At 49.4% G+C, this 14,914-nt stretch overlaps 1 protein-coding gene across 1 annotated transcript in view; it reads left to right on the forward strand.

Moving 5' to 3' along the window:
* Positions 1–2,122, forward strand: part of TRNAU1AP (tRNA selenocysteine 1 associated protein 1) — a 29,492-nt gene extending 27,370 nt beyond the window's left edge. The window contains exon 10 of the mRNA XM_061554329.1: positions 442–2,122. Coding sequence (XP_061410313.1) covers positions 442–572 — 131 coding nt within the window. The 3' untranslated portion in view covers positions 573–2,122. The remainder of the gene's footprint in view (positions 1–441) is intronic.
* The last annotated feature ends 12,792 nt before the right edge of the window (positions 2,123–14,914 follow it).

Consider the following 14,914-nt stretch of genomic DNA (forward strand, 5'->3'; position numbering starts at 1 on the left):
CACAATCATGTACTTCCAAAACTAATATCAAATTTGTCAAGCTGTTCGTATTCTGGTTGGTGGTAGTGTTTCTTTGCAGGAGAAGAAAAGTACTTGATTCACCATTTTACATCTTTTGTTTTATTAACGCCTCCGTAAAAAAAAAACTTTTGACAAGGCTATGGTCGTTCATTCCCTTCCCCTCCCCCGTTCCCTTTGCCATTTCCAACCTCTCCCCACCCCAACCGCTCCTCCGTTGTTCTTCATCTCGTCACTCCGCATCGCACTATGCCCCCGACTCCCACAATCCCTTCCCTGCCTGCCCTCGTCTCTTCCGTCACTCCCGGTGGCCTGTCCCCCTCGTCCCCCCCCTCCCCCACCTTGCTCCCCCCCCCCCTTGCCCCCCCTGTTTGTGGACTCCCGGTTGCACGCCACCGTGGCTCAATGTGTGCAACCGAGCAGACCCCGAGCCCAAACTGGACGTCGACGAAGCCAACCTGGAGCTGATGGAGCAAAGCGAAGAGCTGTACCACGCCATCATGGCGTGCCACTGGCAGCCTCTCGACCAGCCCACCTCGGAGCTCGCCGCCTGACAAAACACTCGCCCACCGGCTCCATCGTCGTCATCGTCGCCATCCTCACCGCCATCGTCACCACCATCGTATCCACGTGTGCTCCGGTTGTTGCGCCACACGCTGGCAATAAATTCGGGAAAAGGACTGTTGGGTATTTGCTGGTGAAATTGCGTTCAGGTTCGTGCCGCCACACCACAACGGGAGTCGACTCTGAAGGTGGGCCGTGGTGTTTGTCGGCTGTGCGAACGCGCGGGCGGTCGGAATGAGTGCGGGTTATGTCATTGGTGGCGGAGGTTGGGATGAGCTTTGGACCCAATGGTGACCTCTCCGACCTCGGGCCACCCAACGCCACGAGGGAGACGGTTCGCCCAACACGCCATCGGTGCCGTACCCACAACGCTGCGGAAGCTGTTGGTCACCGATTATTATTTTTAAACGAGTATAACGTGACGCAAAGAATACGGCTAAAACGTGGCAAATTAACAATCGGCCTTGCCCCCCCACGCACGTTCACCTGCTCACGGTACTTGCAGAGCAGTGCTGAGTGATGTAAATTGTATGCACAGATTGAAGATAACTCACTGTAGGGAGCTTAAGTGTAAAAAAAACCCAGCGCTGTATATTTGTTTGCTATTTGTGCATCGCCGTATGTAGGTGGGGTAGTGTTGACATGTTCTCGCCGTTACTTTGGCAGTTGAGAAACGGGCTCCGTTTTTTTCTGCTCAGGAGCTCTAACAAAGGCAAATTCAGACGATACAATTCCCGTGTTCTCGTGACGCCGCACTACAATGTTGGTGGCACGATTGTCAGTGGGCATTTGGCTTTCGACCGAAGGTCACGGATGGGGAACTCTTAACAGCATTGACTCCTGATCACGTGCGAACCCTGCCTGCCGGTCTGTCGAGCTCTGAAGACCCTGTCCCGTTGCTTGTACATCGTCACCGAACACGCCCCGCTTGGCACGCGCCACGCACGGCTGCGTGTGCGCGTGCGTCCCATCTTCATGGGGCACACTGGAGTTGTAGCTGTGCGCGGGTCGGGAGTGGCTCTGGGATTGCGGGGTTCCTACTGGAGTCGCGAGTGTCGGTTTGGGGGGCGCGATGAGGAATCTTTTTTTTATAATCCCGAAAGTCATCTGGCGGGGTGTGATCGTCACTGAGAGCGACCTCGACAGAAGTTGCGCGCCGGTGCACGTGCCCGGCTTTTTTATTTGCGTGACGTTTACCGTTCGTTAAGGCAGAAAACGCCGTGGTGTTTCGGGTTCGTGTTTGCGGAATATTGATTGCGTGGAGTCTGGAAACGGGAATAAATTGAGTGTTTATTTCTGGGTTCAAACGCAGGGCCCTTTTGATGTAGGACAAGGGGCACACGTGATCTGAAGCCGAGAGGATATGGGTTCGCACTCAAGGTGAGGTCCAGACTCGGCACAATTAGTGATCATTTGTGTTGCCCAGACTGGCTTCTTAATGCCCTAAAAATTATGAAATTTTCTGCTTCCAGTGTCCATGTGAAACATTATTTACAAAACGGAAGGAATATTTTCTGAGTAAAGAAATTCCTTTTTTGGATGCGGTCTGTGTGTTGGCGTATGCGTGTGGGGAGCGGTGGTGTGTTGGCGTGTGTGTGTGTGGGGAGCGGTGGTGTGTTGGTCCGTGCACTGCTCTCCAAATTCAGCCACCCGAGTTCGACTCCCGCTCACAACGGTAACGATTGTTTGAACCGGTCCTAGGCCTCCCCTAGGTCAACTCGGCCTCAAATAATTACCTGGTGTGGTTTTTAAAAAACATCGCCAACTCGGGAGACATGGTGCTGGCCACCCCCTTTTTGTGCCGTACCAGCCTTCACGGGTTCTCGCTAACAGCACTTGCACCAACAGTCTATATTTAGGCGATCTTTGTGTGATATATTTTTTTAAAGACCAGAGTCTGATTTTACATGGAAAGAGAACACGTTCGAATTTGTGATGAAACTTGGACTTAATTAGCCTACGACATAAAGCATGCTTCCCATCGCATTTCCAGCTATAATTTTAAACTGCCATTGTTGCGTTGCAAAAGTTGGACCTTGTTCTATAATTATTTTTTTATATGAAAATAGCTTAACGTTTTATAATTTATTCAGCTTTTTACTCGATTTCAAATCAATTTTCTAATAAATCTGTTAGGAGCGACATGCACTGCCTCGGGACTCACTTTGCGATCCCCTTCCCTGATCTTCGTATTCTCTCTCTCGAGAAAAGTTTACTCGACGATTGTTCTCGTGCCGGTGTTCAGCTGAGTGCGTGCATCGGAACAAGCACGTGTTCTCCTCACCCGATATGCACCCCCGTTTGAGCGCGGCCATCGGAGGGAGTAAAAGCAGGCGGCATTTAACCCAGAGAGACTTTGAGAGAGAGAGAGAGAGGGTGAAGCCGCTGATTACGGATGCACGTTGCTGTTCTCGTGTGGGCCGTGATGGGGGGATGAGCCGGGCGTTGTGTTTCGTTGCGCGCCTGTGACCCGGCGCGGCTGTGCAGGTAGGGTTGGCGCAGGGATCGACAACCGAAAGAACAAGAAGAGACATTTTTTCAAATTCGGTGTGAAAAAAAACTAAATATTTCAAGAGCCGCAATGCAATGAGAATACGAGACCGGTGGTCCTTAATAAATCACGCACGCCGCTCCGAAGCTGCAGGGTTGCCGACCCGTGCCCATGGTAAAACTGGACTGGTCAACTGGACTTCTATGGTCAACTGGACGTCCATGGTAAACTGGACTCCCACAGTGAACTGGACTTCCATGGTCAGGGGTGGGCAACCGAAACAACAAGAAGATATTGAGTTTTTCTGTCATTGTTACGAGCCGCGGGTTGTCGACCCCTGTGTTGGTGTCTCGCGAGAAGGCCGCGTGTTTAGCCACGGCTCCCCTCCGTGTTACAGCTGATGAGGCAGGGGCACGGACACACTGCAGTTTGGGGGTGGGGGGGCGCCCGATCAGCGAACGGTTCCCCGCGGTTATTGGGTAGATTACAGATCGGATTTGTGTGTACGGCGCCGTATGTTGAACTTATGTCGCACAGTTCGTAGCCAACCGTGCTAATCGGAGACGCAGGGGGGTGGAAAGACAACAAACTAAACGTGACTTTACAGAAAGACCCAAAGAGGATGAATTCCTTTTTTTCAGTTTTGTATTCATTTCATTTATTTGGTATAGCCCTGTGAGCCATTCGGCTCTTGAATCGGGTGCAACCGCAACAATCACAAGACAAAAATATTAACAATAAAACATCTTAAAGTGACTGTGACTATATGCAAACGGAAAATCCTGAAAAAAAACAGCATTACAGAAAAAGCACCGCACACCAACGCTGTGTGCAAAAATCCCAGTGGTATGCAAGTCAAACAACCACAAGACAACTTAGATTAAGGCCATCAGTCTAACTCCGTACTACCCCTGCAGTCACGAAAGCTTTAAGTCAAGATTTCACAAAAAAATAAATTGTGTTTTCAATGTCCGTTCGTGCCCCACTTCGTACCAGAGGTGAGGCGTTGTGTAACTGTAGTTATATCAGAGTAGAAGCGTTGTGTAACTGTGGTTATATCAGAGGTGAAACGTTGTGTAACTACAGTTCTTTTCAGTCGATGCAACGACTGGCCACTGACTCAGTGCCGAGTCGCCCGCGCTCCTGTTTATTTACAAATTCTGTCATCCGCATATAATCACCATTTGTGTCGCCTTGTTGAAGGGAGGAACCCCATGGGCTCAGTAATCTACCGATATATAATGTATTACATGTTGGTGCCGGACAGGGGCTGCTTCCCCTGCTGTTAGGTAATCATTAGGTGGCAGTGCAGAATGTAGGCTGGTCACCCAATCTGGAGCTTCGACTAATATTCTGTCCTATGGAAAAAAAATCATTGAAGAGGAATTGGCTAAATGTTTCACGCAGGACGCTGTTTGATAAAAAAAATAGTCTTGAGACGAGGTGAAACTTCCATTGGGCAGTGGTTATTATTGTGCCAGTTCCAGCGTGGTTAGGGCTGAGTTCAAGTTCATTTCAAGTTCATTTATTAGGTATAGCCATGTGAGCCATTCGGCTCTTGAATCGGGTGCAACCGCAACAAACAAAAAGCAAAAACATGAACAAAAAACATCTTAAAGTAACTATGTGACTAAGTGCAAACAGAAAATACAAGAAAAGACAGCTAAATATTGCAGAAAAAGCACCGTACACCAACGCTGTGTGCAAAAATCCCAGTGGGATGCAAGTCAAACAACAACAACAACCACAAAAAACTTTGATTAAGGCCATCAGTCTAACTCTGTACTACAACAAACAAACATGGCTAAACCAATACACTTTTCGAAATCACCAAAATAAAGCTATGAAAGCAATGAAAAAGCAATCATAGGAACTGTGACGGAATTTTCACAATAAAAGTGATCGAGCAATGGCCGTGGTCTTGCTTTGCATCTGCGACTGTGTGGTAGCCACACTCCAATGTGAACAGCGGAGGGCGCTGATGTCTCACCGTGTGATTCCAAACTAAAACTATGAACTAGTTTAATTCTACCAGGTATGACGCCACTGTTTGTATGTATGTTGCACTTACTCTCAGTTCTTTCGGTAAAGTCACGTAGGTAAAAAAATGAAATTAAAATTAATAAAAATAAAATAATAAAATCACGACGTTTCGGAGGCAACACAAGTCTCCGTCATCAGGTGGGACCGTCACAGCCAGATTTGCTGCATCCCTTGCTGTACTTACAACTTGATGCAGCAAATCTGGCTGTGATGGTCCCACCTGATGACGGAGACATGTGTTGCCTCCTAAACGTCGTGATTTTATTATTATTTTTTTATTAATTTTAATTTCATTTTTTTACCTACGTGACTTTACCCAAAGAACTGAGAGTATGAATCCTTGCAGTCACGAAAGCTTCAAATCTAGAATGTTGCACTTTTTCGCACCGCACGGAGCCAACCGTGCCAACCGGAGCTATATCGCTCTTTTTCAGAAGCGATCTGGCCGCAAAGGACAGTTCAACGAAGTGGCTTGTCATTGGAGGACCCGGAGAAAAAAAATCCACGGGGAGAACATGCAAACTCCAAATTTCCTACAGTATTGTCAGGGTCGGAATCGAACGCATGACCCTCCTGTATACCAGGCGAGGCAGTTAACATCTCGCCACCGTGGCCATGAGATGGCCTTGTAGAAGGAATGCGTTGATTGCCATTTTTAAATACGCTCCGCTTCTCCTGATTGCAGTGTGTGGTTTCTGGCGTATTGATGATAATGATTTATGTAGGAAAGCCTCGACGAGTGAAAGACCTTACAGGAGAATCGTGTATTGGGAATGTTTTGTCATTTCCGTGAATGGCTTCGTGTGAATAGGGAAACTAGTTAACAGGATAAATCCCATGGGGGGTGGGTGGTGGGGGGGGTATCACTCAATAAAGCTGCACGCTGATAGATTCAATCCACTGGCAGAATCAGTCGAGTGGACCAAACCCATCATGTGGACCGAATCCCTTGCTGTACTCCCAACTACTGAGGCCTCGCATTGCTCCCAAGCAATTACAGCGACATTTACTTACATTTGACAATGACAACTGGTCAGTTGACATTTGCAAGCGTCTTCTTCTAACAATATTCGTCAGTAGTCTCTGCACGTATTCTGTATCATTTTGGATGACATTTCATATTTTTTGGGTATTTCGGTAAAGTCACGCAGAAAGGTTCAAATTAAATAACGTTTTTTTTGTTATTTTCTTTGAACCTATCGACGTGACTTTACCGAAAGACCGAAATAATATGAATTCCTGCAGTCACGAAAGCTTGAAGTCAAGATTTATGACATTTCAATTAAGGTTCCAGATCGTTCAATTTCTCATTAAAACTAAATTGCCACTGAAGCCAAATCTAAACGATTGCCATGCCTTAACAGTAATTAATCATCCGCCATGTGACATCGTTCACGACCCTTTGTCAATCCACTGCTGGATGAAGGTCATCCCACGCCGTGTGGGTCGTGGAGGGTTGTATGACCATACTTCACCACGCTGGTCAGTGCGGGTTGTTGAACCAGGGTCCCCTCAGCAACGGCTCAGGTTTCGCTGGGCCCCCACTGATGTTAGCCACGGCGTGGAAATCGAATTCAAGTGACCAGGTTTCTAGAGCAAAGGTACGGAATTTCGTTGTCATCACCGGCACACTGATGATTATTATGCGGATGGTTGCAGAGTCTTCTACACGTAGCCACCGGCGTGGACGCTGTTTTTGTAAGTAGCGTTTTGTGGTTTATTGTCCTCCATTCCAAATTCCGCCCACATTTTTGTTGAACACGTTGTCCCACCCCCCGCCCCCGTGTGTGTGTGTCACCTCTGAATTTGTCCCAGGTCTTCCGTGCAAGCGACAACTTTTTACTGCCTCGTCCGAACGGCTCGCGTGGTGACAGTGAGTCAGTGGCCGAGTCAGCCGGGTGGAGAAAAATGCCATTGACTTGAGACGTTGCCGTCATCTTCTTGGTTCTTTCGGTAAAGTCACGTAGAAGGGAAATAATAAAATAATAATAAAACATAATAAAATACAATTCTCACGACGTTTCGGCTACAACGCAAGCAGCCGTCCTCAGGTGAAGAACAGGTCTGTCGGAAAGACAGCGTCTGAATGAACACCACCAGGCTTGGCAGCGTATATTTAAGCTGGGTTCTTCACCTGAGGACGGCTGCTTGCGTTGTGGCCAAAACGTCGAGAGAATTGTATTTTATTATGTTTTATATTTATTATTTTATTATTTCCCTTCTACGCGACTTTACCGAAAGAACCAAGAAGATGAATCCCTGCAGCCACGAAAGCATTAAATCGAAATTTGACCTACGTGGTCCGTTTTCTCGGAGCTTGAGTTCTTCGTAGCGAAAACTATGTAAATTAATATAAATGTTATATTTTGTTGTTGCTAATTTTGGATCATTTTTACGGGAGTTGCCGTTTCCCCCTGTTGGAGAGTGATGGGCGAATCGAATCCATTATCTCTCAACCTTTAGGAGTAGCAAAACCACGCCAACGAACTCTCTCCATAAAGCCCTCTCGCTGTGTTCAGCAGACCTCGACAATTGGCATTTAGCTCGTGAATGCATTGCTGCCATCGTACGCAAGAATGGGATATAAAAATCGATAAAACAACGTTTTACAGCTCTTCCAGATCAGGTCCACACGCACACCCAATTTCAGAAAGCAAGCTTATCTTCTGTCGAAGGGCTTTTACGTGTGCGTGTGTGCGCGCTCTGCGTGTATTCTCGGTGGGATTGCCGCATCATCGTGCGGCGACTGTTTCTCGAGCTTTACATCGGCAAAATCAAAATCGACCCCATGTTTCAATACATCGACAGGAGTGCACTTATTTAGATCCATCGCCCCATGTGGGTGGGGTGGGGGGGGAAGAGGCTTAACTCAAGAGCACGGGTGATTGACCGATGCCAGACGTGTTAACCGGCCTGGAAGTTTGGGCTTGCCACCTCCAAGGTGCAAGAAAAACCAGGGACATGAAGGAGAATGTCTCTCAATTCCGGAGGAGGAGGAGGAGGGCAGAACGTTGTCTTAATAAGGGAGTCAACCCCATTGATTTTCAGCTATGGTTTGTGGTTAACCAATTGAACCGATTGATAGGTTTAGTTCCGGTTAACCGGTTTGATAAAGAGCGGTTTAAACTGGTTCAAATATGCATATTATATATTTTTTTTAAAGATGCATTTGATCTATTATTTCCTTGCCGTGCATTGCTACATTGCATAACAAAGCAAAGGTAGAGAGCGTCTCTCCTCGGCAAGAAAATACTGCGAATAAAAGCGTAACTCGTTGTGAATTCACGACAATTTTTTCCCATTACATCAAATCAAATCAATATTCCCTCCATATTTCACAGCCACGTTTCATTTAAACCGGGTTAACGTAATCCTTAATTTAGGACATCCCAGTATTTCGATGAATGCTGCGGAATGTCTGTCGCTTAGGTTTCGCACGTCTCGTGTGTGCGTGTAGGGGTTGTTGTTGTAGTTGCAAGCACGCACGCTGGAGTGCCGCGTGTTTTAAGTCTCCAAGTAGAATGTGTAATTTACATGACTCATGTAAATCGTGAGCGTCCTTGCGGGAGAATACTGTGAAACAAAACAGACCGTGTCCTGCGCGTACAAAATGAGAGCCCTTCTTAACCAACTTGCACTACCCGTCAGCCGCACGGGCTTCTACGAGGGCATCGTTTCAGCAGCATTGCTTCAAGACGAGCAACATTCTGGCCCGAACTCGGACTCATTATCGTAGAGAGCGTCCCCTTGCCAATAAGATCGGCAGTTCACCGGCATTGATTGTTCCAAGCAAGCTTCGCTCTGCTGGTGAGACACTGCGCGTCGAAACCGGCCCAGAGGTTTTGCTTTGTCGCTGCTGAAATGATGGGCTACCCGAGCAGGAGGGCGTGTGTGACTGCTGTGGTCGTGTAAGAATGACTTCGTTATTTCAGTAGAGACACGGATAGTTGATTTCATGATGATCATTTACACGGGCGACTTGGGAGCGCTCCGAGAGATGAGCACCAAGCAGCACAGTGCTCGTCTGAGCTTGGGCTCACTCTGAGCGGATGGTTCTTGCAGGGCGGCGCTCTTCATTGCAAGGTCACTGGCGGCCCCTTGGTGGCCTTTAGTGGCCTTTAGTGCAGTCCCTGACGTGGGCCCCCCAACAATACACAACGCGTGAAAACACCGCCCCATCATCATCGTGCTGCTGTCACCCCCCCCCACCCCCCCCCCCCATGGTTTCACATGTATGATGACCTTCACACTGATGATGTCTTATCGGCGAAAGTGCCCTCCCTGAAAATTTGTCAAGAACACTGGTCGAGACTCACCTGGGGCCCATAGACTCACCTGGTCTACAGTGAAGATGAGTGAAGAACACTGGTCTACATACTCACCTGGGGCCCATAGACTCACCTGGTCTACAGTGAAGATGAGTGAAGAACACTGGTCTACAGATTCACCTGGGGCCCATAGACTCACCTGGTCTACAGACTCACCTGGGGCCCATAGACTCACCTGGTCTACAGTGAAGATGAGTGAAGAGCACTGCTGTCGGGCCACACAATCCACCGTAGCAACCCCCTATGGTCTTGGCACTATATTTGGAGCTCGCTGAATCCCCCGCATGTGTAATGATGGCCCCGGGCATTGGTGAGCTACGCGGCTCCACATCTACCACAACACAGCCCCCATTCAGATGAGCTGCACTTCAGAATTCCAGACGCATTCGTGGTCAACCTGCCCATTGCTGCCAGAGGCGGAAGGGGGTGACGGGCCGAACATTTAAAGCTTTTAGTTAAATAGAGCCCTACAACAATCGTACCGTAATTACAACATTTAGTGTATTTTCTCTGATACATAACTATAAATTACCGATGTTCGGATCCGCCACTGATTGCCGGTGCAGGCTGATCAAGGTCGGCAATGTCGCAGGACGTCTCCATCTGTTCCTCCTTCACGTTGCTGCCTCTTACGGATGTTGAACATATTCTTGGGGTCTTTCGGTAAAGTCACGTAGATCGGTTCAAAGAAAATAACAAAAAATAACAACTACTAAAGTCACGTGGATAGTCGGTTTTTTCGGTAAAGTCACGTAGGTGAAACTAAATTAAATCACGACGTTTCGGAAGCAACACAAATTACTCATACGCTGCAGTAATTTCGCTGGAACAGTCACACCTGATGACGGATGCTTGTGTTGCTTCCGAAACGTGATTTAATTTAGGGTTTTTTTGTCACCTTCTTGACTTTACCGAAAAAAAACAAAGAGTATGGATCCTTGCAGTCACGACAACTTCAAATCTAGAATCACGTAGACAGGTTCAAAGAAAATAACTCAAAATGACAACTACTCTGTATTTTCTCTGTAGTTGTTATTTTGTCGCTATTTTTTCTCTGTAGTCATTTTTTGTTATTTTCTTTGAACCTATCTCCGTGACTTTACCGAACGACCCAAAGAATATGAATTCCTGCAGCTACGAAAGCTTTAAGTCAAGATTTATGTTGAACATCTTTCGCACCGGACGTAGGCAGCCGTACTCATCGGATGTGCGGGGGAAGGACACCAAACACATGCTGTGACCGCGTTGTCGCGCCCAAGAGCCCGCATCACAGCCGGACGTGGTTAATTGATTGCAAACGCCTGCCTGTCTCCTCTCTAATCGTGTGTAAAACTTCACTTGTATTTACACTCGGGGAAATGGTAAACATTGAGGACTCTCCCACGTGTCAATCATCTTGTCACGTCTACAACCGTCGCGAGAGAGAGAGAGTGAGAGACCCACGCCGTGCCGGCCTTCAAGGAGCAGTGGGCGATGGAGGAGGTCGTGTGCTCGGTGGCAGATGACGGGGAGCTCTGCATGCTGATATGAGCTACCCGTCGGAGGCCGTCGGACTGCGAGAAGGGCTGCGTGCAGAACGAGAGAGAGCGAGAGAGTGAGCGAGAGAGTGAGAGAGAGAGTGAGCGAGCGAGAGGTGGGGGTTTACATAAAGCAACGTTATTATTTAAAAAAATTATAATAAAAAAATTAGGAAATGATGAACGAAGCAAAGTGCCGACTGCACCGAGCATCTTCTTGTTTCCATGCACTGATCTTAAAAAAAAAAGAGTGAGAGCGCCCTCTCACTCTGTCTTTCGAGAGAGACAGAGAGAGAGAGAGTGAGAGCGCTCTTTGAATATGACTTTGTTATTTTAAAATAGCTGCACTTTCTGTGTTGGCACTGGAAACTAAAAATACGCTCAAAGTTTCCTCTGCGCTTTCACAGAATTCACCGGGGTCCTTCACGGTGCCATTGCGTGCGTATGTGTTCGTGTGCGTCCGTGTGCGTGTGCGTGCCTGTGTGTCCGTGTGCGTGTGTGTTCGTGTGCGTGCCTGTGTATCCGTGTTCGTGTGTGTCCGTGTGCGTGTGTGTGCGTGTGTGTCCGTGTGTGTGCGTGTGTTCGTGTGTGTTCGTGTGCGTGTGTGTCCGTGTGCGTGTGTGTGTGTCCGTGTGTGTTCGTGTGTGTCCGTGTGCGTGTGTGTCCGCGTGCGTGTGTGTGCGTGTGTGTCCGTGTGTGTCCGTGTCCGTGTGCGTGTGTGTTCGTGTGCGTGTGTGTTCGTGTGTGTCCGTGTGTGTTCGTGTGCGTGTGTGTCCGTGTGTGTTCGTGTGCGTGTGTGTCCGTGTGTGTTCGTGTCCGTGTGTGTCCGTGTGTGTTCGTGTCCGTGTGCGTGTGTGTCCGTGTGAGTGTGTGTCCGTGTGCGTGCGTGTTCGTGTGCGTGTGTGTCCGTGTGTGTTCGTGTGTGTTCGTGTGCGTGTGTGTTCGTGCGTGTCCGTGTGCGTTCGTGTGCATGCGTGTGCGTGCGTGTCCGTGTGTGTTCGTGTCCGTGTGTGTCCGTGTGTGTTCGTGTCCGTGTGCGTGTGTGTCCGTGTGAGTGTGTGTCCGTGTGCGTGCGTGTTCGTGTGCGTGTGTGTCCGTGTGTGTTCGTGTGTGTTCGTGTGCGTGTGTGTTCGTGCGTGTCCGTGTGCGTTCGTGTGCATGCGTGTGCGTGCGTGTCCGTGTGTGTTCGTGTGCGTGCGTGTGCGTGGCCGTGTGTGTTCATGTGTGTCCGTGTGCGTGCGTGTCTGTGTCCGTGTCCGTGTGTGTTCGTGCGTGTCCGTGTGCGTGCGTGTCCGTGTGTGTTCGTGTGCGTGTGTGTCCGCGTGCGTGTGTGTGTGTCCGCGTGCGTGTGTGTGTGTGTTCGTGTGCGTGCGAGCGTGTCCGTGTGCGTGCATGTTCGTGTGCGTTCGTGTCCGTGTGCGTCCGTGCTCGTGTGTGTGTATATACGGATGTATGTGTACATGAGTGTATGTGGGAACCGTAGTGTAGCGGTTAGCGCGTTGCGCTACGAGAATTGGCGACCCGAGTTCGAGTCCAACTCACGGCCAACAACAATGACGATTTTTGAACCGGTCCTGGGCCTCAAACCTAGGTCGACTCAGCCTCAAATGAGCACCTGGTGTGCAGACAAAGGCGTGGTGCTGGCCACCCAACCCCCCTCGTGCTCCGTTCCGGCCTTCATAGGTGCTCGATATAACAGCACTTGCCCCGACAGTCTGTTAAGGCTACACGGGGGATCTTTGCCTTTGTTGGATGTATGTGGGGAGCGGTTGTTCAAGTTGGCGCACTGCCCTACGATCCTACCCAAAGCGTCGTATGAGATCGATTCTCGGCCACTCGGTAACATCATTCACGGTTCAAATCCTATCATTAGGTTGTTAAGCGACAACCAGTCAACCGATTACCGTTCTGAAGATCGATCACCGAATGTCAGGAATCGGCCATCGTTTGGTAATCAACGCTCTCGTATGGACGTGCGAACCGTACAAACCGCACGGCGGCGCAAGTCACCGCGTGGTGCGTTCGCCCACGCTTCTCCGTGAACGGGTAAAGAACGGCGCAACAATGCAATTGCTTCATTGTTTGGTTGTTCTCGCCAATGCTCTCGGGCGGGCTCTAGCCCAGGGCCGCACAGCAGCAGGAGGTGAGAGCGGTGAGTCCGCGCGTGGCCCGCCCATGACTTTATTATTGACCACTTCCGTCCGCGTATCTTTCACGCACTGCGCACTCGTCTCAGCCACAGTGTTGGTGAGCCCACAAGCTGCTAACCCCCTAGTAGCCAACATGAGTACAAAACAAACGTCGCTGGAGAGCTTCTTTGAAAAGTAGGAAAGACCCAATGATGACCTCCCCCCCACCCCGGTTCGTGAAAAAAATGTCTTCCACGAAACCGGTCCCTGGTGCCAAAAAGGCTGTGGGGCGCTGCAGTCTAGAGGAGGATACTTAGCCTCCTCCTCTTCCTTGCTGATCATAGAGGTGGGATGGACCCACACTGCACCCCACCACGCGAGTGCTTGCCGGTTTGACTGTGACGATGTACCCAATTTTAGTGCCGGGTGTGCTTATATCAGACGTGTAGTTGTATTCGAATTATACTTATGTCACGTGATCTTGAGTGTGCTTATATCAGACGTAAACTTGTATTCGAATTGTGCTCATATCAGAAGCGTGCTTGTGTCAGTACTAGCAAAGTGATATTTGCAGTGAGCACTTTCGGGCGGAGAGTAAAACGTAAGCGCTTGGGGAGACAAAGGCGGCCGGGCGTGGTTCTGCTCCACACAGCCCGTATAGAAGGCGAAACGGGGGATCTTGGGTGCGATTGTGTGCACGTGCTCACTCCGCTACGAACTCGGCGACCAGAGTTTTGATTGCCACTCGTAGCGGATATGTATTTGAATCGTTCATGGATCTCCCTTGGGTCGACTCAGCCTTAAATGAGTACCTCGTTCAGTTTGTTACAGCATCAGCATTGGGGAGACAAAGGCGGCCGGGCGTAGTGTTGGCCACCCACCTCATACCGTGCCCGTTACGGCCTTTATGGGTGCTCGCTAACATGGAGAGTGATCGCGCACTACCTTACGAACCCGGCGACCCGAGTTCGATTCCCACTCACGACCAATACCAGCAGCGGATATTTTAACCGGAAACGGGTCTCCCCTAGGTTGACTCAGCCTTAAATGAGTACCTCCTTCGGCGTGTTAAAACATCGGCGCTGGGGAGACAAAGGTGGCCGGGCGTGGTGTCGGGCCACCCCCAAACCAAATCGTGTGCCGTTCCGGCCTTCATAAGTGCTACTCGATGGCAGCCCAACAGGCTCAATCTTAATTTGGAGCTTTCGTGACTGCAGGGATTACTTTTTGGTTCTCTCGGTTAGGTCACGTATAAAGATAAAATAATAATTAATAAAAAATAATAATATTATTTTATCTTTATACGTGACTTTACCGAAAGAACCAAAGAGTAAGCCCAACAGGCTGTCAATGCTATACGGGGCATCTGCAATCCGCGTGTCCGTCCATGTCTCTTGACGGACACTGCACCGATCGTGCCCTGTGGAGGAGGAGGAGGAGGAGGAGGCGGATTGCATTTGTGCCCAGAGACAAGGAGGCGGCGGCCGATGTGCGCCACGTGTGGCCGGCGTCGCTGATGTTGCTGTGCAGCTCCGCTCGAGCCTGCTGTTCGCCGCTCGTCTCTGTGTGTGTGTCACGCGCGTGCCTTGGCCTCCACGCCTCCGTCGTGATCGTCTCCGCTCGGCAATGGGCTGCGCTAAGCCGTGGGACCGTTCCCTCGAGCGGTCATATTTGGCGTGGCACGCTGCTGCCAATCAGTCATCATCACTCGGATGACCGTCGTATGTGCGAGCGTAATAATCATCATCATCGTCGTCTCTTCGGCTTCATGATCATTGCATTGTAATCACAATCATGCCGACATCATGGTCGTAATCCGTGTAA

This window comes from Lethenteron reissneri, chromosome 19, assembly GCF_015708825.2.
Source record: "Lethenteron reissneri isolate LAM-NWPU_2019-01 chromosome 19, ASM1570882v1, whole genome shotgun sequence".
NCBI lineage: Eukaryota > Metazoa > Chordata > Hyperoartia > Petromyzontiformes > Petromyzontidae > Lethenteron > Lethenteron reissneri.